General features: G+C 43.5%; 1 protein-coding gene across 4 annotated transcripts in view; it reads right to left on the reverse strand.

Moving 5' to 3' along the window:
• Positions 1 to 10,854: 10,854 nt before the first annotated feature.
• The window catches only part of NEDD9 (neural precursor cell expressed, developmentally down-regulated 9), a 107,742-nt gene continuing 91,873 nt past the window's right edge, over positions 10,855 to 26,723 (reverse strand). For all 4 annotated transcript variants that reach the window (XM_082043887.1, XM_082043888.1, XM_082043889.1 and 1 more), the window contains exons 3-7: positions 18,177 to 18,278; positions 16,920 to 17,021; positions 15,254 to 16,471; positions 14,830 to 14,919; positions 10,855 to 13,471 (exon numbers count right to left, since the gene is read on the reverse strand). In XM_082043887.1, the coding sequence (XP_081900013.1) occupies positions 12,962 to 13,471; positions 14,830 to 14,919; positions 15,254 to 16,471; positions 16,920 to 17,021; positions 18,177 to 18,278 (2,022 nt within the window). In that variant the 3' untranslated portion in view covers positions 10,855 to 12,961. The remainder of the gene's footprint in view (positions 13,472 to 14,829; positions 14,920 to 15,253; positions 16,472 to 16,919; positions 17,022 to 18,176; positions 18,279 to 26,723) is intronic.

Genomic DNA, 26,723 nt, shown 5'->3' on the forward strand with positions numbered 1-26,723 from the left:
AGGGAGTTGTGCAGTCTCTTCTTGAATACTGTCAGGTTGGGGGCTGTGACACCTCCCTGGGGAACCTGTTCCAGTGCTCCACCACCCTCTGGGAGAAGACTCTTTTCCCAATGTCCAATCTAAACTTTCCCTGGCACATCTTTATGCCAATCTGTGGATCCCTTGTACCTGGGCCTGTGTGTGCTGTGTAACTCACGCAGCTGACTCCCACCCCATTAAAACTTCCAACCTTCTATACAGGTATATGCAGAGATTCAAAATGAGGAGGTATATGGGTGCTGTGTCCTCCTCAGAACTGCTGCAGTGGGAGGTCACCTGATGTATGTCTTATCAATTTCCTATACTCTGCTAGAGTATTTGAACATCTTGTGTGTGGAGTGAGAAGCCCAATTTTGGGAAATGTGTTTGTTCACAAGTAAACACTTGCTCTGGCTTGAAGCAAGTTTTGCTACTACTGTGTACTAGATTGAACCACTGGAGCTACATTAACTCTGAATTTTTATTAGTCAGTCTTGAACTTCTTAGCACAGTGCCCTGCTCCCTATTTAAGGGACCTAATCAGGAGCTTTCTGTCTTTCTGAGAATGTCTCACCCATTTCGAGATACTACAGTTCCTGTGCCTCAGATCATCCCTTCAATGCCAGCCGATCAGCTGTTAGCCTTTTCACTAGCAGTGACCTTTATTGCAGCCCTAGTTTTTGCATTTTCCAAAGGATTTGGCTACTGAGGGCAGACTCGATTTTACTTTTCCTTGTCCTGACTTCTGGAATGTCCTTGTGTTTCCCTGAATCCTGGAAGTGACAGCATGGATAGGGCAAAGTGCTTGTCCCTGGACTGGCTGCTTAAACAGGTGAATTGCTCGCAGTGTAGACCTAGTCTGAAATCCTGGAAGATTTTAGTACCCAAAATGAGTAAAAAGGGAGCTTTGGGCCTGGCTTTTCACCACTAGATGGCACGGGCCTTCAAGCTTTGCCGTGAAAGGCCCATCTCACAGGAGAAACGTTCAGTGTCCACCAGTACCAAAGCCATTGAGGTATTTTGCATTTGCTGTTGCTGTTTATAGTAATTCTGCTGATGTTTAGCAGGGTTGGGAAGCACAAAGGCAGTTCCTTGCAGAGGCTGGGCCCAGTTCTTGTTTGGTTGGGTGCTTCACTCCAAAAAAGCTGCGGGACACATGGAGTCCTGTGTCTAGGGGGGCCTGCGCGTTGCTCTGTGGCACAGGAGCATCACTGGATTGATTTTGCTTTGTAAAGGAAAGTGACCTCTACAGTTATTTGCCCCAAGGAGGGAGATCTCAAAAGTGCCAAGAGGGATCTGCTTTTCCTATCTCTCACCTTTTCTAAACAAACAAACAAAAAACAACAAAATACCACAAAAACAAAAGAACAACGACAAAAAAACCAACGTCCCAGCAGCATCTCGTCACATCTCAGGGTTACAAATGTATTGTAATGTTGTAAGCAGTTAAAAGAAAAGGTTCAGGTTTGTGTGGTTGTGGTGCTGTGTGTTGCTTTTGGTGGGTTTGTTTTTCTTTCACAGTCTACTCACAAGGGCAAGCTGCCTGCTGTCCAAATCTCTTCAAAACCAACTCAAAACTGCACATCCTCATGCTTCTCATGTTTTCTCTGCAGACGTGAGGTAAATGCCACCACACCAGAGGTGGTCTAAATCCTGCTGGTTACCGAACAGGTAAAGGCTCATGATCGGCTCACTTTAAAATGTTCACCCTGCTATTAATATTAGAACTGGGGCCAGAGATCCTATGCAACTTTTTTTTTTTTTTTTTTTTTTTTTTGTATTAAAGACTGAAATTTTTGAGAAGAGCAATAAGATAAAGATACAGTAGGAGCCTTGTTGAGTTATCCTGCTACTGTATCTCAGTATGCAGGCTAAGTGAAATGGAGGGAGCCCTTCATTGCACAAGGCTTTGGAGAAACCTGTTTCCCCTTTATTGAGCCCCTTGCTTATTACCTAGGAGGAACAGCGAGCCCTTATTAGGAGATCTAACATTTACATTTAGAGAGCTGCTGGCATTTTTTCTTTTCTTCTTTTTTTTTCAGTCTATATGTCTTGCCAGGAAAAATAAGGCTTATCCCAGCCATGCAGGTGTGTGCCTGAAGAGTCTATCTGCTGCTTGGGCCTGAGCGCTGCTGCTTTTGTGTTAACGACCCTTAGTGTTCGGTGAGACTGTCTGACTCACGAGTGAGAATAAACACATTGGGATTAAAACCTGGGCTGTCTGTAATCACCTGGCAGGGCTGGGGGTGACGCTGGCTCTTACACTGCAGCTCTGCTTGGTGCAGGCAGCTCCACGGGGAGCATGGGACCACCTCTGCAAAGGACTTGCTTGCCTGTGTGCCGGACCACTGCAGCTGTGGCCACCTGCCCGCCTTGTGGGGCTTGGGCAGAAGGAGGAAGCCTTGGCCTTATGTCCAGCAGAAGGAATGACTGAAGCCAGCCTCCTCTGTATGTTATTCAGGTCCTAAAGCAGACAGGGATTCTGGGTTTTTGTTACTGTTGTCTGGAATCCACCCTGAGGTTGACTATCTTGGATCTATCCATCACATCAGAGAATACAACAATCACGACAGTGTTTCTCCCCTCTCCGATACCCTTCCTCTCAGTTTATGCTAGGTGAGATGTCCTCATCAGCCTCACATTAACCAGGACTGGGGGAACGCTTCAAAAGTAATTGTGAGGGACTGTGGGATGAGTCTGTCCTAGGGAAAGGAAGAAAGTGCTGAGAGGAGGAGAGTGTAGGGCTGGTGGGGTTCGGTGTGCCCTTCCTGCTCTGGGAAGGGGACACAACAGACTGAAGACACTGTTTCAAGGTACAGGTATGTCACAGGTATGTGGCAGGAGTAGTGATTTTTCTAGGAATGCAAAGAACTTCAGTGGTGGCAGGAGCAAGAGGTTTCTTAGGATGTCCTGCATGTAGATTAAAAAAATGCATTTCATGCAGTAGGTGATGAAAGCCTGCAATCTGCTGCCATGGGATGCCATGAAGATACGGCTGTGAGCCTCCAGATGCAGGCTAATGGAGATATCCATGGACAAACCCCAAGTTCATAGTTTAATGAAAAGTATACACAGGGCTGTATTTACTCCTATCTCCAGTCCAGTGATTGTGAGCTGCAGGGACAGTCGGGTTTGTGAGTTTACCCTGGACCTACCCATCTGCCCCTGCTGAAAACAAACATGGGGCTATGTGCACAGGGTACTTCTTGCTCTCTTAAATGTCAGCAGGCTGATAGCTAGAGATGCTCAGAGAACAAAACCAATTAAGTATTGCACACGCGCACACCACCACAACTAAAAAAAGTCTCTGAAGTCCAGAATGAAAAAAAAAATAACCCTTTGTTTTACAAATAACCATCGTGTTTACTGCTACAAATGACCAGCAAGAGACCAGCATTTGGTGCAGCACATGGGATGAGATCATGTGCCTGCCGGCTTGCCTGCCTGTCTCCATGGCTGGAGATGCTCTGCATGCTGAGCAGAGCTGGCAGCGCTCAGTGTGGGGCTCTGCTGTTGGGCTTTGTGCTGTAGTCAGCAGGTGTGAGACTGTCCTACCTTCTCTGTAGTTGGTTTCACCTGTTTAAGGAAGTTGTGAAAAGCTAATTAGCTCCTACTTGTGCAGAAGGTAGGGTTTAGAAAGCCTTTTAAAAATTATTATTATTATTATTTTTAACTTGTGCTCTTTACCTAAAGTGCAAGGGCTAGAAACAAATCAGGCCTGGAGGACTTGCTGCTGTGTGCATGGAATGAGCTTTAAAAACAGATGCATCTCAGCTGGTGATGGGGCCACAGCTGTGGCTTTTCTGTGTGTAAGGCCTGTGCCTTCATCTTTGTGTACGTGGAAAAGAAGCATTGCTGGGGAATAAAAAGCAGCACTTGTTAAAATGCTCTCCTGGCTGTTTGTCATAGATTTTCCTCCTGGGAAGCCTCGTATGTATTCAGGTAGAAAACACTGTGTTTCACTTTTCTACTTGTTTTGTTTGTTTGTGGTGTGTTTGTTGTTGTTGTTGTTTTTGTTGGGGTTTTTTTGTTTGTTTGTTTTTTGTTTTAATTTTAAGGATGGAAAACTGAGTAATGTTCACAGAAACATGGAGATTTTATTTTCTGCCTTGCATGGAAAAAGAAGTTGGTATTTTCTGCTGAAGTTGTTCTTTGTGAAGTGGTTTGGATGGGTTGCTCCAGAGATTTTGGGTTGCTGTGGAAGAGATGCCACAAGCTCCTGTGCTACTGCCCTGTTATGGGATTCTGAGTAGAAGAAGTTATCTGTAGCAGAGCCCCTCTGATGAGTCTCTGAGATGTAATGGCTTCATATGAAATATGTGAATTGTGGGACTACCCTCTCTGGTAGTGCAGGCTGAGGCAGATTCATCTGCTGGCAAACTGGTCAACTGCAGGGGTCTGGATTGTATGGTGGTGCTCTGGTATCTTGTGCTGGCCTCCAAGCGGGTGCTTTTCTTCCCTCCAATAGCAGTACTGTCATTTTGTGATACAGGAGCAGCTTGTATCTTGGTGCTTCTCAGTCTGGTTAACTGCTAATGAGCACTGTGCCCAAATATAATACCTGTCTGCTTATTCCTGTGCTGCCAGCTGCCCCGGCAGTTCATTGCACAGGTATTTTCTTGCTGATAGAAGGCTTTGCTTGTGTCATTAGATAAAGCATTGAGACTAGGCTCTCTGAGAGTTTGTTCCTAAATATTGTGGAAAGGAAACAAAAAATGCATAAACACTCTGGAGATGAAAATTTATTCAGTTGGATGTATGTACTTGCCCTATTGTTTGCGATTGTGTCATCCTCGTACTGGGGGCAAGGAGGAAAACCCAGACAAAAATGGAGTGAGGTATCTATAAGTAAAATAAAGTAAATAAAAAAAAGTCTTTTATCAAATGTTTCTAGCTAGCGAAAGAAAGAAAACTCACTTCTTCAGAAAATAATTTTGAAACCCTCACTTCCAAGTTAAATGCTATTCAATCGCATGAAGCTCCTTTAGTCTTCCCTGGTGATCCAGCCCTTCCTGTGTTGGAGGACACACATGTCAGGTGTATGGCTACTTAGCTCTGGAAATGAGTGTCTAAAACTGTGTTTTATGCTTTTCCAGCAAGGCAGGGCTATGTGCAGGGTTGCTTATTGAAGGGGAGCTAAGCACCATCTAAACATGTTCTCTGTGAATCTCAAGAACACCTGCCTGATTTTCCTGTCCAGATGTGTGAGCTACCTGTGTGTCCAGCTCGTCCCCTATCGAGCACAGAGCTCATTGAGGTTGATGGAACCAATGGGTCAGGTCTGATCCCAAAGCCTGGAGGCTGCCTGAACACAGTGGAAGGTGGCAGGACGGGAGGGATACAGCTCAGATGTGAGTTGCAACATTTGCAGGCTCAGGCTCCAGGACTGCTCAGACTTGCTGAACCCTTAGGACCAACATTTTGGTGGTATCAGTACCAGCTTCAGGCTTGATGGGCCAAGGGGAGTTCAAGAGTTTTTATGGTGTGTTCAGTTTGTGACTTGACTTGTGTATGTGGCCATACTTTGTTTCAGGAGGCAGATGTAGGGTTTGTGGGTAGGAGTTATCATGCTCAAATTTTAGGAGCCCATGGTATGGTCATTTGCATCTCCTTGTCTCAGTTGCTTTTGAAGATCTAATGACACCTAAACATTGGAGCCTGGAAATGGTTTATCTCATCCTAAAGTAGACTGAATCATATAGCTTGGTCTTTACTGAGCCTATTTCTCTCTGTTCAGTTTAAAGGGGACCCTGATGATATCTCGCATGCAACTGTATTCAGGTAGGTGAGATGAACTGCACCTGTGGTGTCTCACACTGGGAGGAGAGATGGGCTAATCCAAACTGGGGCACTTCTGAGCATCACCATCCCCATGGAGAAGGAGGGAGCAAGAAAGAGGCTTTCATGTTTGCATATCTCAGTGCCTTCAGCAGGTTTACACCTCAGATGGAGCAGGTGGTTCTGTGTCCTGCTGGTGGCTGTGGGACATGTGGATTTCCACCTTCTCAGTGTGCAGAGGCAGCTGCATCTGCTGCAGGATGGAAATGGTGGGTTGTGCATCCACCTCCTGTGTGTGTGCAGGGGGACAAGGTGTCCTGTGCAGCACAGCCCAGCTCTAGTAACATCCTTTTGGTCATCGTAGCAATTACTATGAAAGTGATATAAACTGCCAGCATGGCTGTGCTCATTCCTTCAGTAAATCTGAGTGGACAACTGAAAGCCATGTCTTGAGCAGTGAGGCCTGAAAATAACTGCAAGTCAAGCATTGTAGAATGCACATGCTCTTTCTCATTTATCAAAAATTAATTTCTCTTTGAATTGTGGCATGAAGAAAAGCCAAATAAGTGAACTTTTCCCCTTCTGGAAGGCAAGTTAATTACAGGTGCCTGTTTGCAGCTCAAATCACCAACTGAGATAAAAGGCTTTTAAGGGGGCTGTTCCTGCAATCCTTTGTAAAATCAAAGCACAGGGTGAAAAAACACCAAAAGTCCATTTTTTTTCTTTGGCATGTTCATGGCCAATCACCCTTGTGGCTTTTTCTCTTTGAGCTCAATTGGAAATAAAAGCAGACTTGAGTTACTGCACAGGGAAATACCTGGGAGCCTTCTGCCTGCCCCAAAAGTTCTAAGACATACTTTGATTCTTTTCTGCAAGACAATATAAAGTCAGAACAGGCTTATTTTTTTTCCCTCCCCCCTGATTATTCAATTTAACCAAGCTTAAGTCTGCCTCATATAAATAGCAGATGCTTCTGGGACATTATTATTGCACCTTCCTGGTTGGCAATGGTTTGGGTAGCCCTGGCTGCAGTGTTGAGCAACATAAAGCTAGTGAAGTAGGAAGCAATGAATGGCCTCTTGGATTTGCTTTCCTGCAGCTTTGTATCAAGGAAAGAGCTCTGATAATTTTTCCTGTAATTAAGGGAAATTACAGGTAAGGGGATCCCCACTCCCACACACCCAAATCTCAGAGCACAACCCCCCTACCAAGCAGCAAGATTTTGATATCCATCCCATGGCTGATGGATGCTGATAACCCTGTGAATGTGCACGGAACCAGGGAATTGTGATTTTTTTGTTGTTGTTATTTGTTTTGGCTTATGGTATCTGTAACCTTCTGGGAGCCCACTGTGTGCAGAGGTGGCAGCTGCTGCTTGTGCCAGGAAACTGAAGCAGTGCTTTGCAGATGAGATGAGCTTTGCATATTTCCTGTAGAGCAGATACTTTGTGCTCCCCCATTCCATTTTTTGCTGTAGTCATCCTGATGTATTGAGCTCCTGCTTATACAGAAAAGGATATCATATGTCTTGGTGTTCAGCAGAGAAAGAGAAACACCTGTCAGGGAGGTGGTGTGTTATGCTGAGTCCATTGCAGCTGCAGCAGTGTTCCTTGGATGCAGGTTTCCCAGGCTCTGGGTTTTGCCCTGAGCAGGGACTCATGGAGATGGAGAGGTCAACAGCAACAAGGTGGACTCCTGTCAGAAACACTGACTTGATGGACTTTGTTTGTAGGGCTGCAGGGTAAAAGTTAAACCCAGAGGGGTGCAGAGAAAAGAATGCAAACCCCAGATCCATTCTGGGTTGCGCTTAGCCTAATTGTGTCTGCGGAAAAGACAGAAGTGAAGCCCAGACTCCTGTGAGGAGGTTACTATTGCGAATTAAATCCCAGGAGAGGTGGGAAAGTCATGTTCTTCTCAGCATTGCCTCACTCTCAGAGCATTTCAGCTTCTGCTGCTCACAAATCCACAGCAACTGCGAGCCAAGACCACATTGCTGTAAGGACGTGGGTTTATCAGGAGGCACAAGGAGCTTTTGTCTCCTTGCTTTTGGCCATGGAACTGCCAGCTCCTGGTTTTCTGCTGCCCTGTGAGGCTGAAGAGAAGAGGAGGGCTCTGCAACAGCCAGCAATGTGCATGGCCAGCCATGCCCTGATGTTTTGAACTGGAAACTGTCCTTGTTGGTCCTTTGCTCTGGGAGAACAGCCCTCAGTAGTCCTAGCCTGGAAGGTGGTGGGACGAAGAGCACTCTGCTCTGAACCCAGCAGCTCCCCACAGGCCCAAAGAAATGCCCTGGGAAGGTGTCTCCTCCCAGGTCAGGTTGCTGACTGTTTCATGGCCTCCATAACTCACAAGCACTGAAGTTTAAATATTTGGTTTGAGAATAGAGAATGATGTATTTGTGTTCCCTCAGTGATTGCAACAGCCAACAGCATGTGCAGCATGATCAGGCCTTGCTAATGATGCTAGCTGTACTCAAAACTTAAGCTCTAATCTAATTAAATTGCTTCTGAGCAGGTCATGGGAGGGAAATGGGGGCCGTACCAGCTGATAAGTAAGAGGGTCTGTGCTAACTCCCAGGAGGTGAAGGTTCCTGTCACTCCTGCTCCTTCTGAAGTCAGCACATCTATGGTAAGTCTGGATTAGGTGGTCCTCCTGCTGCCATTCACTTTACCCACGTATTCTCAAGCCTGGATTCAATGTCTTCTTTGAGTGAGAACTTCTGGGAGGACTTTGTAACACTAGATAAATACCACAGACCAGCTGTGAGGCTGAAAAGCCACACAGGTATATCCAGGGCTCCTCAGACAGAGAAAGTTGCTGTCTTAGGTGGAATCTGAGTGCACATAGCAAAAAGAAATGCTTTAAAAAAAATAATCTGCAGTATCTGGACAGCCCATCTCTGAGATGGAAAATCTGTCAGAAAAAGGGCTGAGTTATTTTAAGCACAGTATGTATGCACTGCTTTTGCAACATGCTTCAGAATTGGGAGGAATGTTCTGTTGTCCTCCAAGACTGGCAAGACCCCATCTTTGCCCTGGCAACATTCCTCTCTAAATGTGGACTAATGCTGTGAACACTGTGAGAGGAGAAAGGGGCAAAGAAGGGCTAAGAATTACCTTTGGAGTAAATCCTGCAACTTTCTAAAGCCTTTTGATTGAGACTGAGCCATGTTAAGACGCAGTAGGCAGCTGGAAGTGGGGTTCCACAGGGAAAAGCTGAATTTGGAGCAGGACAGCTATGGACACTTGGCTTGTAGGCAGAGGGAAGGTGTCACTGGTGTGGCAATGCTCTGAAGAGCGCTGGCAGAAGGTGTGGGAGGGACATGACTGAAGTGTAGCCCAGACGTACACGTTGGAGAGTGCCAGAAGCTCTAAGGATTGGAAGTTACAGGGATAGTGAAGATGCCGGGGCGTAATCTAGCATCAGGTGATGGTGTGGGAATTCGGTTTCCTCCACCTGGGTTGCCTTTGTGGGGACAGCAGACAGTAGGTTTGCAGGAGCTGTGGCAACCTACAGCTAACGGAAACACAGAAGCTGCATGGCCCTGGCTTGCAGGAGAGGGTGGAGGCAGCAGCAGGGAGTGCACTGAAACATGCCCTGTGGGCTCTTCTGAAATGTGCGTTGTAATGGTCTGACAGAATGAACAATTTCTCCAAAACCTGCCCATTTCAAGTGTGGGTTTTGTCTTTCCTTTTTTCTCCCTTTCTCATCATCCTGGAAGATAAAAGAAGCATTTTTCTAATTAATATGAATATTTACTGTCTGGAATAACGAGCCAAGTGTCTTCTGCATCTGCCACTAGTGTGAGGCAGACTTTCTTTTCCCCGCTGGATGTCAGACAGTCGTTTCACACTGGCCGTCGACTTAGTTGCCAAACTGCAGCAGTTTCTTGGCAACTGGGTGGGGACACTGTGGCTCAGGGAGGCGAGCAAAGAGGCTCTGGCTTCTGTTCTGAACCATTTTCGTTATGCAGTCCAGTTGTTGTTAGTTGGCCTTCTAACACTTACCAGAGGAATGAAATGGGGCACTCTCAGGAAGCAGCCCTGCATCACTGGCTGTCCCCTTACAAGGACACAACAAGCCAGACAAGGCACTATCCTTGCACTTACACTCTCTGGCAGGAAAGTCTTTTGTTGACAGCCGAGGACTGGCATTAAGCACAGAGCCAGTCCCAGTCTTGTCCCAGGGTGTTTGACAAGAGGGATGGAGGTGCCACAGCAACAGTGAAATGGGAAAATAACTTTGGGGAAAACTCTGTTATTCTTACAGCCATGTGGCTGTTTCAGATGGAATCCACACTCAGGTGATGCTCGATGTGGCATGCAGTAGAAGACAGGTGCTCTTACTGTTGAGTTAGAGGGGAAGGATGGCTGCGTTGAGAGAAGTTGCTCTTCCAGCTCCTTTGTGGATCATGGCTTCACCACTAAATGCTGGAGAGAGGGAGCAGGCTGGAATGGGTGGACAGTCACATCTGTGTCCTGCCACCCCACCTTATAGAATCACAGAATTGTCTGTGTTGGAAGGGACCTTCAAAGGCCATCTTGTCCAACCCCCTGTCATGGGCAGGGACATCTTCAACTACAACAGGTTGCTCAGAGCCCCATCCAGACTGGCCTCCATGTGTCCAGGGATTGGGCATCCACCACCACCTGGTAGTATTATCCTGAGATAGTATTGAGAGGAACTGCCCCATCCACCCCAAGGAGCAGTGCCTGTGCTCAGATGAGGTGGCTCAAGATGCAGCTCATGCCACAGGGACAGACACCAGGAATGGGGCAGGATGGTAACCTGGCACACTGAAGACTCAATGCGTCGTGTAGCTGAGTTGGATAGATGCTGCTTCACCTGCTGCTTCCGGACAGTCAGAGAACCACTCTGTTCTTTCTCTTACACTCTCAGGTTCCCACTTCACACTATAGGCACTGATCAGTGAAAAGATGGAAAGCAAACTCCTCATTTCAGAAAGGCTTTGACAGTATTGGCACCAGCACTATTTTCTTTTAAGGTGCTTAGAGGACTCTGAAAACAAGAAAAATAAGACCAAGTGCTGCCTTTTTTAATATAAAAAAGACTAGTCATTTAATAATTATAAAATGGCTCTCTACAAGATAACAAACTGTAATACAGGCTTGCAAAAAAGGTTCTCCTTTTGAAAATACAAACTATCAACATAACCACTAAGCTTTGAAACACTTTTTAACTTTCTAAGAATATACAGTGAAAGAATGGACAAGGAAATCCAAAAGAATCCCAAACAACACTAGTACAAAACAGGTTCAGGTGGATTGCTTTTTGGCTATCGTTTACAAGAGGATAACCACCTGTTCTGGATGTTATGCCAGAACCAAGGCCTGGAGCTGACTCTGGGCCAGCTGAGGTTGTGCTGGTTCCCAACGCCCTCCGGGAATGTTCTGCAGACTCTGGAAGCAACATCACGGTAGCTTCACTCTGAGGCAATACATTAAAGCTGCAAGATTTCACACACTGCTGAAATGGTTTTGGCGTCCGAGAGGACAAATCCCATTTCAATAAGGCACGTGTTTGAACATGAACTGGGAAAGCAAGAAGTTGGTGCCCAATTTTGAGGTGCTCCTGATTTCACAACTCTTTATTTACCAGTAAGCTGCTCACTGATGCAAATGCTCAGAATGTATCCATGTAGGAGCACCCCAAAGTAAGCAAGGACAGTAGTGTTTCTGCTTTAGAAATGCCAGAATTTCCTGGAATCTACCTGAGCTATTGCCCACTTCGAAGCATGGCTTTTAGTCTGAGGACCACAGGTAAATGGAATTCTGTGACTCATTTTTAGGGGGTTCACAAAAGGCAATGAAGACAAGTAAGCTTATACATGTTTTGGAGTAGCCAGCATACATGAAATTTCTAAAGGAGTCTACCACTCTGCTAACAATTTTTAAGGGCCTAAACTGAAAATTACTGGGTGGGATCATGTGTACTTACAGAAGGAATGGCTCCTTTAAAACAGGAGGTCATTTTTGGCAACAGTGTAGTGCAGAAGGACCAGCACCTATGCAACAGAATTTGGAAAAAAAAGCCTAATAGTTGAATGGAAGTCAGAACTGCAGCAGATGCAATTCTCAAGAATATGTCCTAGAAAAATAAGTGCTATTTCTTCATTGACCTGTGTGTATGCTCTAGAGATTTTAAAATATCTGTGATTTCAAACTAAGCTGTTTTCTTTCCATACGAATTACTATTTTTATGGGAATCCCTCTGGAAGGAACTGGTATTTAGAGACACGGCTCATCTGCAGCCTCAAAGATGGTCCCAATGGATGCTGGGATGCTCTCAGGATAACTCTGAGTTGGTGAATAATAAGGCTTTCAAGCCTCACTGTTAAATTTAACTGTCAATGTAAGGACATACAAGTTAAACACATATGAATTTACATTGCTGGGAATTCATCCATATTTTGAAATCCCATGCTGCACAGCTATTAGAAATAGCAAAATTTGAATACCACAAGATATTAAAAATATATGACTCTGCCTTCCTCTTTAGAAAGTTCTGTTTCTTATACAGCCTAAAAATGCTTTTCTCCCAAATGCTGTACACCTTGCTTGACGTGTTGCAGTTATGCATATATGCTACTCAGAATGATCAAATGCTGTACATAATAAAGTAACATCAAGAGAAGAGTTAAATTTCATGGAATTAACTGATAGAAAGTAATTTCTAAGAAGGGAATGGAGTTCTATGAGAACCATTACACTTGCTGCATGGATTGCTACAAACAGGTTTCACAATCAAGTCTATATGCCAAAATCAAGCTGGAATGAAACAAGAAGAGTGCAGCATCCAGTTAACACATATACTGAAGAAACAGGCAGTATATACAAAAGATAAGTACTGCTTACCTGACGTGTAATTTTTAAGGTGCTTAATTGATATTTTAGGGAATGTAGCAACATATACATATATGCAGTGTATACATATCTAAATGTGTATTAGAAACATAATACAGAACCAGATATATTCCCAGATCCCTGATTTCATTAGATTCTCTAACGCACAAGAAGGTATTTAAAATATTTCATTTAAAAAAATCTAAAAAAAAAAAAAAAGATAACATTTACATTTACATAAAAACAACTCCAGTTTATCTGCTCTTCTGCTTTGCTGCTCACAGATTGGATTCTCATGGGTTTCATAAGGACGCCATTTGGACCAGCGAGAGTTTGAACAACTGTGCGTGGCGAGACAGCTCTGTCACTTGGTCCACCATCTTCTGCAGGGCTGCAGTGTTGGGGTAATGCAAGGCAGCCGTCTTGGTGGCCAGAACAACGCTCTTCAGCAGTTCACACAACTGGTTGCTGGAGTTCATCACTTTGTTGCGTATGTCCTGAGTTGTCACTTGCCTTGTGAGCGTGTCCCCAATGAACACAAGTTTGTGAGCACTCAAAATGACAAATTTGCTGTGGGCCACGAAGATCCGGGGGGGCTGAGAAGCATTGACACAACTGAAAAAGGCGTCGATGGCGTTTAGGAGGGAGTTGAAGTGAGTCTCGCATTGGTCAGCATAGAATAAAAGCAGGTGGCTGTCATGGGAGGTGGCGGTGCTGTTTGCAGTCTGGAGAGCGTGAGGCGGCTTCCACTTTGAGATGTCATTCTCTACTGGCTTTGTGATCTCTTGCTCCAGACGTTGAAACTGATTAATCTGAAAGGCAAATAAAAGGGCTCTCTTGAAAGAATATTCTTGTAGGATGTTGTTACAGATTACAGTTTCACCTTATGCGTCAGGACACCCCTGAGTATCCTAGACTGGCCTTATGCTTAATAAAACATTTTCTAGGATATTTTATTTTGGAGAGTGAGGGGTAATCAAGTGCTGTGGTTACCATCAATCCAAATACACAGAGTTCAGAACAGAAAAACATCTGAAATACTTCATTTGCATTTAAAAAAAAAAAAACATCAACCCTCCTGAATTTACAGGCCGTTGCTCATTTGGAATATTCTGAAATCACAAGCGAGAGAGATGGTTCCAAGTGGCAATGACTCCTACGCAATCTTTAAAAAGCTGCTATCTCTGTGGGATTTTGAGAGGACAAACCTTCAACTCTTGCCTCCACAGTGCTTGCACAATTTTCTGCCATACGATATGGCAACAACATATTGAAGAACTAATATGAGGGCAAAGTGACAGCCCTCAATCTCATATGATCTGCTGTTTTAGCATTTAAAGGGATGTTAAGCACAGTATTTAATTTAATGGTATTGATGTTCACTGAACAGATGTGCAGGCAGCACATGTATTCAGTATGGGCAGTTAAGGCAGCGGAGTGCAGGTCAGGAAAGCCAATTTCTCAAGCTGGCTTTGTGACTGACTTGCTGTGAGACGCTGCAGAAGTCTGTTTCTCCTCTGCAGTAAGCTTTCAGAAATGGAGATTGTTTTTTATTATATGTATGAACTGGGCCCACCACAATAGCGCACTGCATAAAATAGTAATTAGTCTCTTAAATTGAGATGGTTAGAAATTGTTTTCAAGGGAAGGGCTTGTTCCTGTCACAAGAGATGTCATTCCTGACACTGAGAGCTGTGGCTGTGCTTCTGCTCAGTTACTAAGTGGCAACAAGGAAGCAAATAGGGCAGAGATGCTGATCTTCAGAATAGCTACTCTGCAGTGAATGGTTGTCTTTGACGTATGCAATTGCTGACACAGATGCACAGGGTCAGGAAGGTGCAAAAATCTTGATGCTTGCCATTTCCCATGTGGAGCATGACAGTCCCTGTCCTTACCCTCTGTGTTGATAAATCCATTAATGGTGGATCCTGACTGGCACAAATTGCACTTGGAAAGAAACTAACCTGGAGCCACCGTTTAGCCAAGACCTGACACCTTCTGCCTTCCCTATCTAGCGTCTGGGACTTTCCAACTGCGTGTGCTGGGCAGCCATAATGTGAGCAGTCACACACTGCTAAGGGAAGGGCCCCTCCTGCTTTACTTGACCCGTACACCTTATGTGTAAGGAACATTGCATTTCAATGTGGTTGCTGCACCTGAACGAACATACCTGATGGTGCTCTAGCTCCATTTTGCTCTGCTTGATGATATTTTCTTTTTCCAGCAGCTCCCGCTGTTGCCTTTCAAACTCTTCTTTCCCCTGTTTTGCATAATGTAGGACACTGTGTTAAAACAAAGCTGCTCCTGAGCTAAATGACAACTCATAAGTTAAATAACAGGCTGCCTTACATTGTTTTTTTCACAGGCAGTGCACCACTTAAGAGTACGGAGAAGAAAAGGATAGTACAGCAGAGCAAAAGGCTACTGCTAGTATGTATGCAACAGTCCTATTTGAGAAGACGTAATCACCCTGCTGAAATTACTCTTGGACATGTATTAGTGTAACAATCTGGCTTTCCTGCAAACAGCTTCTACAAAAACCACAGACAGCTCTTACTTGGCCTTGTGCTGAACAAGCTGTTGGGTTTACCTACCTGCAGGTGAACATAATCGTAGTCATCCATCCAGCTCTTTTCCGAGCTGTCACAGGTGGTATTGTGAGGGTTCTGACCTTTACTCATGAGTGGAGGAAGGGAACTGCAGTGGTTCTGTGCTTTTTCTACGTGATGCTGCATATGAGGATTGTCGTATACATAGTCATTCATTATATTCTCTGGTATGTTTTTGAAATGCGAGCTGCTCAATGCCTGCTTGAAGAGTACCTCTGCATTGACACTGATGGTAGTGGTCAGTTGCTTGGTATCGTCCGGGACTGTCTTTGCCACCATAACAAACCGATCCAGGTCGTCACACTTGTTCTGCAGTCTGTTGACAGCTAGAACATTCAAAGACCAGTTGTAGCTGTTCAAGTCGTGGCTGGTTTGAGTAAGGATCTGGTGAGAGTCCTCCAGCCTTTGCACCTCCCTCCTCATTTTGTTAAAAAGGCTGAACTCGGACAGGCAGGAAGCGTTGGCTGCTGACCCTTTTGCAAACTGGAGGTACTCCAACAGCGACTGCTCCACCTTATCCACAGCAGTGTGAATTTCATTGATGTGTTTCTCCATATATCCATAAGACCGCCAGTCCACTGTAATGAAGGCCATGAGGTTACTGACAGCTGTCTCCACCATCTGCTGGAGGCGGTAAAGCCTCTCTATAGCAGTGTCTGGATCAAGGATTAGTCTTTTGTCCTGTGCAGTTGATGCTGAGAAAGAAGAGTCTTTTGATGTTGTTGAAGATGTGGACATGTTACTCCTTGTGCTTCCTGTGCTGGAGAAAGACAACCTATTCATCCCATCAGTCACATCCTGTAAGCCTTTAGTGTCTTGGAGGACTGCTGGTGGCACATCATATACACCTTCCTTTCCTTCCAGGATGAGGCTTTCACTGAGTCCTGTCTGTTGTCCTACGAATGCAATTCCTCTGGGGGTATCATAAACATCTTTTTGAGGTGCAATTTGCTGTCCAAGAAAATGGCTTTGATGGTTCATAGGGATGTCATAAGTATTCCGTTTCTGCGGCACTCCATCCGGCAATAAAAGGCTCTCAGGAGAAAATTTATTAAGTTCCTTCCCAGTTGCTTTGGTGATGGGAGGAGGAATATCGTATACTCCTTCTGGTCTTACACTGTGGCCCACTGAAGATGAAAAATCTTGCAAGTTTTCCCTCAGGACTGTATTATCTCGGCATGCAGATGGAGGTGTAGCATAGACCTGAATCACAAAAAGCAAACCATGAAACCCTTGGCTAGAATAACAAAATATTTTACATCTTCTATATGGTCTATAAGATGCTGGGATGGAAGATCTGCCATTGACCTTCATGGAGTCAGCTACTTATCCTGAGTTTGACTGAGCATCAGTTTTAATATCTCACTTTTTAACATTCATCTTGATACCATTTTGCATAAGCAGCAAAATCCAAAAAGGCAGCATGCTGCCACAAAGATAATGTAGGTCTAATTATCGATTCACACTCCCATTACGTTAATAATTTTGACGCAGTGCTTCACTTTACCCATTTTCACAGTTTAAAAATGTAAGGAAATCTTTAAAGTACTGAATCTTCTTTTCCTTCAGGACCATACATGAACTCTTGTTTAAACATGTCTTTGGTCAGACATGAAAATACAGGATCTTGTGGAAACAGTGTAATACTTACTCCTTTGGCAGGTGGTATGTCATAGACTCCTAAAGCTTTTGCTTCTCCCATGGGAACTGGAAGTGCAGGCCCCTTAACCGATGTGGGGGGAATGTCATATATCTACAGAAAGAATAAGTTGGTTACAGAAACAAGTCACCTCAGGAAAGCTCTGATCTCAGATGAGGTTTTTTCTGTTTCCATGTTTCCCCTCAAAAAGCCTGAAGATGATCAGAACTCTTCAACTTTGTTTCATATGGGAGAGCTGCTTGGATTTGCACAGTGTTTTGGACAGTTAGGAAGAAATGCACTTTGCTACGTTCCCTCTAGACAACTGTGTGGACAGCAGGCTGGAGAGATGAAATCACAGCTGACTTCCATACCGAGAGTTAAATCAAAGCCAGCCCACCTGTTGGGCTGAACAAGGGAGCAGTATGTTCATGTGACCAGAACCAATCTCACCTTTACTGATGGAAATTAGAGGGACTGAGGAATAAGATTGCACTAGTACACACTAAACTCTCTTAACCTAAGGCTGCCCCTGTCAGCATCACTCATCTGCTTTATTGGGTGTAGCGTGAATGTTCTTACCAGCAGAGAGTACAGCTGTTGGATGTTTCCAGTGTACGTCTTGGTGGTATGTCCTACATTACAGTGGGTTCCACATGTGGTCTAAGGTCTGAATGTCTTCCCAACAGTTCCAGGCATTTGGTGTCAGCCTGTCTTATGTACTACTGGGCTCCCTAGAGGAGCTGCTCTGTCAAAGAGCCATGGAAAGATGCAGGGTTTTTGAGTTACAGGTCCTGCAGGCAACCCACTCTAGCTAGACATCTGTGGCCTTGGGGTGATCCCCCAGAACAAAAATAAATTTCAAGGTTAGTGACATGGTGCAGTAGATAAGTGGTGAAAACAATTCCCTGCATGGTAGCTGTTCATCTAGGCAATAATTTTACCCTTACTGAGTGAATTACTGTCAACTATACAACAAAGTAAGGGAAAAAAATTGTTCCCAGGCAGAAAATTCATTCTGTTTAGATATACTCTTTGATCAAAACACAGAAAACAAATGGGACTTTTGTGTTTGGTGTACTGCCAAATCCTAGTCAACATCAAATGCAACTTTGAAATACTTCTGTGCTCTGTGAATAAGCCACTGTATCTAATTAAAACATATTTTCCCTCTGAAATGAGAGAACTTGCTTTGCTCATAAACTTCTGGTAGAAATTCATCACCTTTTGTGCCCTGTCAGCGCTGCTGGCAGTTTTATTGGTACTTACCCCTTGGAGAGGGCGAATGGGGGGGATATCGTAGGTATCCTTCTGGTATTTGGATGGGAATTCATAAACATAACCTTGTCCTGACCTGACTGGAGTTATTACCTGTGTGATAAAAGAAAAAGAGGAAACATAAGTCTCTGAGGATCTTGGCATGTTCTCTCTGTAACTGAACGGGGGACAAACAATCCAGTATGATTAACATTCATGCTTTATGTGGCAATATTTGTAACACAAGTCTGCATATACTTCTGACAGCTGAACATTGCAAAATTACTATTAATAGCTACAGTGCACCATCTTTTCCTTCCATGCCAGTTCTGACACGGCTGCTTGCTAGTGCTACACTGTCTTCTCTTTGTCAAGCACAGATTCTCCAGCAGTTCTAAAAGAGCCTGGTACCTTCTTTCTGTTAATTGTTCACTAATGTAGACCACACAATGTGATGGTTACACCACCCACTCACTGAGAAAAGGGCTGTGTTTGCTCTGCTCCTCCCACAGATGAGCTGAGTGTCCCCACTTATTGACAGAGGCTTAAAAAACTACGTTCAGGCTCTGGGAGTTTTCCTCCTTTGGTTGTGGAGGGATTTCCCACCTGCTCTGGCAGGATGTCTTGTGTTGCTGTGCTCCATAGCAGAATATCCTGCATGACTGAGTGTGAGCTGTGGCTTTGGAAATTCTTTACATAGAAAGGCTGTGCTCAAACCTTTCAAAGCGAGGTGTTCTATTATGCTGTCTCAGTTTCGTTTGTCTGTATTAGTGGCTAAGAGATAGGAAATGTTAAGCCATTCTTTAAGTATATAATGCAAGAACAGCCTCTGAAAAAAAAAAAACCTTAGGATTTACATTCTTTGACATTTTCTAAACCATTAACTACCATAATGGATTCAAATAAAAATTGGTCTTGGGCAATTTTCCTCAGAAAGAGGTGGATTTATAGTGGAAATGCTGACATCTTAACCTCTGCTGGTGCAATTTAGCTCTAACACAAAAAATATAAATACTGTAACCCAAAGGCATAAAATGTCAAATTACATAGGCCCACAAAAGATGTGGCCTTGTGCTCAGCTGAGGAGAGTTCTGTACCAGAGCTATCTCACTGTCTTCAGAAGTATAGGCAAGAAACAACAGAGTTTCTGTCCAAGGGCTCAGTAAAGATCCTGTAACAGTTTTTGCTGTAAGGAATCCTGGCATCCTGGCCAGATTTCAGAGTGAGTTTTGCTTGACCAAGGCCTGCAAAGGAAGTCCCTGATGTTAACCTGCTATGTTAACAACACAGGCTCTTCTTTTTACTTGCTGCCCAAATATTGCGGTGTAATCTCTGGCCCCGCACCATGAAACAACCACTGAGGTGGCTCCCACGCCAGCTCACCATAGAGGTCTGATTTAACGTGAGCAGCCCAAGGCAGTGCCCTGGTAATGCCAGCCACTGCCCTGGCTGTGCGTGCCTTAGCTGAGGGAGGAACATCCATGCCCAGCAGGCAGGGTAAAACAGCAGGTTTTGCAGCTGCTTTTCCTTGAATTAGCATCAGAGGACAGGAGCTGGAAGCGATACGGTCTCCAGAGCACTGGGGCAGATCTCTGCCCATGAGAAAACTCCTGTTGAATTGGGTGTGGGTTTAATAGGGCTTACATACAGAGTTTTTTAAAAAGAATCTAATAATGTATTGAATTTATGACAAACCATTCCACTCCCACAGTCACCTACCGTGTTGTAAAAGGTATCTACAGACAAAACTTCTAAGAAAGTTCTCCCTTAAGTTACTGGAAGATTCCCATAATGGTTGACTCCAGACATTATCCCTCCCAGGCCACTCTCATGTAATACTGGGATTATTTTGTTTGCCTGAGAATCTTCTGACTTGTATCAACATCGCTTCCTCATGCTTTTTTTGCCAGTGAGGGCTAGTGATCAGACTAGCATAGTTTGTTGTATATTTTTTGCATCCTTTTCTTATTTCATTTGGGTGCTGCCAGCCAAATGCTTTCCAACCAAGTTAGGAACAGAAGGATTTAGTTTTAAGTGACGTTTAGTCAGAGGTTCTTTCCAGCGGCTCCAAAATTACAACCATGGCGTTGCTTCAATAATGAGTCACTGGGTGTTTAAAAACGATCCCCTGGGAGAACAGACAATGGACAGTACAAAAAAAAAGGGCTGTTTCCTGGGTAACCTATCTCCATGAAACCTTTTACTACTGTGAACATCGTGGCATCCCAGGTTGCTGGCCAATATGCTGGAAAACTGCTTGACCATCCCAGAGAAAAAATAACAAAACAGACAGTTCACAGTGGGCAGTTGGAGGCCGCAGGCCAGCCCTGGAAGCAGGGAGAAGTGGTCGGTGAACCGCTGAGGTCCATCTCTACTTTACCTGCTGATTGCTGCCTAGTAGGACAAGGCTGGGAGTCAGGTTGTGTCGGGCTCCAAAAATACAGGTATTGGTCCCTCAGTCTGAAATTTTTATAAACCCTTGCTCAGTTGTGGTCTATTCCAGAAGATGAACTCTCTCCTAAATCCAAGTCAGGAGTCAAATTTGACCAGATCTCCTCCAGATCTTAGACGTGTGATGCTCCTTACAGTCCTGCCCATGGAGGAGATGAACAGCATCTCTGTAGACACTTTATGGCACCTCAGTTCTCCAAGGTTTGCACAGCACTTCAGAGAAGTGCCTTTACACAGGCTAATGTGACTGTCCTACACATCTCATGCATAAAGTCCCTTGGGATACAGAAACCACTACTCTCTCCTTGCTCAGAGAATGAATTTCTATGAGCAAACTCCAAGAAAAGTCACAGGCCTCTAATATAAAAAATGGAGCTGATTGGGACAGTACAGGTAATAAGGTATGCACAAGTAATAAGGTATGCACAAGTAAAACTACTTGCTCTTGTTGTATAGATAAATATGATATTTTGCTTTTGAAAAACAGAAGCCCTGGTGGCAAAGCAGACGATATCCTTATATCATGGAGTCTGGAACACAAGTGGAAGAGAAGCTGCACTCATGCCTAGTACGTACAGAGAGATCCTCTCTCACTCTGCATACAGGAGCATCGTGCAACTGAGGTTGTTCTTGTAGCTTATCCTCAGAGACCTAGCCCATTTTTCAGAAAAGGCTGATATAACACATGCTGTATGAAAGGTTTACATTACTACAAGGCTGATGTTTTTATTTACTGTGCTGTGATACAATCTCAGATAACTACACTAAAGCTAGACTGGCCAGATGAAGGAAGCCAGTTTCACTCAGTGCTGCAGGACTTTTTTTATCATATATTTTGACACTTTCACTCTTTCCCAGACTTGACTAACCCGATCTAGTGGTCAACCAAGGTCACTCCTTTGTTTGTGGGGAAAAAACCCCTCCTCTAGCTGCTTCTGGCTGTTGTCAAATGGAGTGAGAGGTTAAAACACCAAGTGCCTGTTTCTGGGTGTTCATCAATACAGCCTGCTTACATATGTGACTGTGGACAGAAGACCTGAGCTATCTGCAGGCCCATGTTTAGCAGTGCACTCTAATTAAGGTGGCATTTATTTCCAAATAAAAATGCATCAGAGGCTTTTATGCGTGCTCCTTTTTAGGCTTATGAAATAGCTATATGAAAGACAGAAAATACAACTTTAAGAAATGGACACCCACCAACACCAAAGTTTGTTGATAACATGAAAGACAACTTTTTCCTCCCAGTGACTCACGTAGATTTTCCTGTGTGGAGGATTGTTATCCAGTAACAACATGTTCTGAGTGATTTCATCATAAAATCCTCTACAAATGCTGATCTGGTCTGCACTGAGTACAACAACGTTTCCTGTCGTACCTCCACTCCCTTCCCTTCCAACACTTTGCATTAGGTTACACACACCTCTGGACAGCATGTTCCTAGTCAATTCTGAACAGAAGCAGCTCATCAGCAAAACATATCTGGAGTGAACATTTTGTAATAGTAATTATAAGAATAGCCACACTATTTGCCAAAGTGAAAATGTGGAGGATTGTTCTGACTCTCATATCGCCAAAACATGACTTTGCATGAGAAGCCAGAACATGCGGTTGCACTGCTTCTGCTGAATGAGGAACAGGGAGGGAGGTAGCTGGGTAGGTGAAATAAGAAACTTACCAAACCAAATATTTTTAGCAGTAACTTTTGATTTCAGATATTCAGCCATAAATACAAGAATTGAACTTGCTGCTTCTGAATGGAATGCTCAGCCCTTTCAACACATTGTTGAATCATTTTTTATGGTTTTGAATGTCTGATGGCAGTTTAGTTCTGAAGATGGACTTCAGAAGGAAGGGGAGGTGACTGCAAAAGAAAAGTTCCCCTTCTCTCACTTCTGGAACAGGGATAGCTGCCCCATCTGGTACTCAGGAATTTATACCCTAAAAAATGTCACTGAACTTCAGACCACATGAGGATTCTTTTTCTTTTTACCTCTTCTAAGAATGCCTGTGGTCATCTGAGTTTAAATAATCCTGCACTGCAAACCAGCAATTTTCTTTGTTTATGAGTTAAAGGAAACAGATGGTGTTCCCACAAACTCTCTAGCCCAACATTCTCAAAACATCGTTAACCACTTAATCCATGCAGAGCAACTAACAGGGATCAGGTTTGGCTCTGGTGAAACATGTAATGAGCCTGCTTCCAACTTTCAGTACAGCAAAACAAAGACAACTGAACAGAAAGTTTGTTCTGTTCTTGCTGAAGACCATGTTCTTCCACAAGCCATTACTTGGGTCTTTTCCATGCCAATGGCATGTTCCTAACCAAGAAAAAACAGCTGAATGTGCATGTACTTTGCAAAGTATCCAGACCTGTGGTTCATTAAATCCCCCTTCCTTAAATATAAGAGGAATAAAAAGCCCATTCTGTTTCTTCTAGGATTAAAATGGATGTTGGACTGCAACAGAGAACATTCCTAACTAAAGCAGCAATAAGACAGTTCTTGGGCTTACAGTGGATGCACAACACTGTAGTTTGCATTGTTTAAGAAGGACAAAGAGCAAATAAACCCTGAAGCCAACAGAATTACTCTGAATTTATGGCAGCACCTTGGAAGGCACAATTCAGCCTGTTTCCATGAACAGCAATGCCTGATAAGCAGAATGATGGGAAACAAGTTTTGTGGAGTTTTACAGGTGAGAGAACTAAAGCAGGTGGCTGTTGCACCTCTGCAACACCCTGCCCCAAACCACAGGGAGACAGGGGAGCTGAAAAGGGCAGCCTGATACTTCCCAGTGTGGCCTCTTCAACCCAAGCACCTATTGATGGCTGCTGAGTGCTTCTAAAATAGACCAGCGACTTTTGGAGGTGGAAAAGAATAAGCACGTGAGGTAAATTTTATAGATATATTTTAAATCTGGATGAAGATTTGTATTAAAATGTTTCCTCCCATGATGCTTTCCTCTTCATCCCACAGGTAACTGTCAGCAGTTGATGAGCTGCTACTGCCATCAGCTGCTGCTAATGTCATATGTCAGTCCTGTATCTATTAAAATCAGCTGTACCTTACCCTGGGAAGAGTCTTGCACTGGAAGAGGCCAAGTGGTGCTGCATAAAATGGGGTTGTTACAAGGCTTGGATGTGGGTGAAAAATGAATTAAAATGTAAGTGAATGAGAAAGAGTACATTAGTTTTTTGTGGTAAAGTATTTCTGTAAATTAAATACAAAACTTCAGTTGTTGAAATTCTGTTCCTAAGCCTCTTAGGTGGATATATAAGTCACCTGGGCTCTCTTAGGCTTGTAAGGAGAATGAAATAGCCAAAGAGAATATGGAGAAATTATAAGAGAAAATTAGTGGAAAAAAACCTGTTCTCTTGAACTTCTTGTCCTTTAGAAGTTAGTGGCAGGAGCCATTGAAAGATGCTGGATCTGACAGTGAGCCACCTCTCAGCCCTCCTTTCTGCTTTGCTGCACGTACTCAGGAAGGTAGGTATGTCTCCTTAAATGTTTTTTTCTTGGGAAAGGCTCTGTGGCTAAGTTGAACTGCAAGAAGTTATGTTAAAGAAAAGAGTCCCTCAGGTAATCTGGGTATTTGAAAGAACCTGGCTAAAACTCTGTCCTTTTTACAGAAAACACATAGTGTTTTCTCTCCTGTCTTTTGCATCAAGATTTTCAGTAACTGATAATGAATTTCCTGACAGTAATACCTATTGTATCACTCAGTATTGTCTGTTGTAAAAGAAAAGCAAAAAGATTTTCATGAAGCAGTAGCCTTGACTTACTTATTTGCTAGATATAAGACACGTTTCCCAGTGGTCAGGGACTAAAGGTTGGGGTTTCATTTTCACATGTGCTAAGAATACTCGCTCTCATAAATGTTTGCTTTTTTAAGTTGCTATAGGTCTTGGGATTATCAAATCATCTTTTAAATCTAAATAATGTATGAGCATCAGGTCACCATAAAATGTTCTGAGTATTTTCTGCTGAGACCGAACTGTTGAAGAGCTTTTGATCAAGGCTCACAAGCTGAAAGAGGGAAGGAAGCCTATAGAGTTACTTGTAATGCCCCAGGCTTGCAGCTGTAACTATGAGTTGGTTCTAGTGTTTGTAAGGCAAGAGGAAATGGCAGAAATGACTGTACTTTCTTTCCTGAGCTGAGTTATCAGCTCTACTGTGTGGCAGAAAGAAGCGCTGTTATCAACACACAGTGACACTGCTGCTTGTCTTTGATTGGGTGTTCCCAAGTGAATTTTCTGAGAAGATCAACAGGTGTGAAGATAAGGATATGTGACAAATACTACTCTGATACAGAACTGATTCGCAGTTTTTGATGTTGTTTCTGTCTTTGAAATACCTGCTTATTTTCTCCTACACTTTATGTCCCTTTGTTCTCCAAGATCTATACCTATGAAGATCCGTTTTTCTGCTGTGACTGTATGTGCTCTCAGGGCTAAAGCCTGTCCAGATATCTCTGATTTGTGGTGTGTTAAATTAAAAATGCTTAACTTTGCAGGCTCAGGGATTTAAACAGAAACTTTTAAGTGTGGCTAGGAAGTGCCTCACCAGTAGATGTCCAGAATTAAAAAAATGCCTCCATGGTATTGTAATGTAAATAACAAGAAAAAAAAGAAAATTTTTCTCCTTTTGAGACGGTATTGTTTCAACCAGATTTATGCAAGCTTTGGGTTGCGAGTCTTCAAGATGTGGAGCAGAAGTTGTGAAAATGATTTAAAATAAAAAATGTGAAATCACGAGCTGGGCTTGATTCAAACCTTTAACCGCTGATGCGTGTACGGCCAACTTCTTTGCAACTTACTTAATCCCTACTTTTCAACTTCTGGTGTGATCCTTCCCTTTTCATTAACCTGCACGCAAAAGCAGGTTAATTATGCTATTTTTCAGTTTTGTATTTTTCCTAAATCTAATATGCAGGTTATTATCTTTCCACACGACTTTTTCTTTTTTCTTTAATCTATGGAGTTATATTATCAACATATATTCCAATTAGCATAAAATGACAGGGCTATGTTGAGTTTAGGGGAATGGTGCTGACTTGATTAGCGGTAGTTTCGGAATACGGTGTTGAATTTATGCCAGCTGCTGGTGTTCGTGTTGATGAACTAAATGCAGATACAAAGGTCTGTCTCTCTACAGACCTTACTGGATGAGCAGTACAGAGCACACAAAAGCTCAACAGTTGTGTCACTGACATGATTTTACTGCTTTTTTTAAAATTTCTTTTAAATATGCTTTTGTGACCTGATCATGCTCTTACATCAACTGTAGGGCTTTCTGCCAGTTGTGTAATGAGCAACACTTCTGCTTGCTTCAGTGGAACAGGCTTGGTGCTGGCTGGCCTTGAATTGCAAGGCTGGCTGGGAAGGGGTATTTCCCAGGTCCTGGCAGAGTCATTCTTGCTTACTTAATGTTAGTAAAAAGAGTCAAACCAACCCTTCTGATGATGCCCCATTTTTTGAGAAGACGAGAACAAGAGAGATTAAAAACATACCCATTACTATTAAATTACAGCATTTTTAAGAGAAGTATGAAAGAAGATACTTGTCTAATACTCTGAGAGTTTTACCAGGGCCATCCCCATGACAGTTACTCATTTTTAGACAGTGACATCGCTATTTCTGCATGTGTTGGCCACCAGGGCTATTGAGCTGAAATGTTACAAAACTGATGATAAAACAGGCATGCACTCTGAAATAAATGTCTGTGGATGGATCTTATGGAGAAACAAGATCTCCAAATTATTGTGTGATAAGGTCTTCTATTGGAGAAATATGTTTATCTGATAAAACATTCTCTGGAAACCCGTGAGTAAATCTGAGTTGGAGTTTTGATTGATGAGAAGTTATGAGTTCAGCACCTCAGCACTTTGGTATCCTACCCAGGATAAATACTTAAAGCAGTGTATTGCTTTGGCTGTCCCAGTCTGTGTAGTCTTACCATTTAAAAAAGGTTGTCACACAAAGAACCATTTGGCAAACATGCACTTGTTTTCTATGCTGGTAACCCTATGGCTGCCTCGTGTCAAAGACAGAAGCCTAAATTTAGGGCAGGTTTGGAGAAGGAGAGGAAATGAAGAAAAAAGATGAGAAGA

Source organism: Streptopelia decaocto (assembly GCF_964273445.1).
Source record: "Streptopelia decaocto genome assembly, chromosome: 2".
In the NCBI taxonomy this organism is placed as follows: Eukaryota; Metazoa; Chordata; class Aves; order Columbiformes; family Columbidae; genus Streptopelia; species Streptopelia decaocto.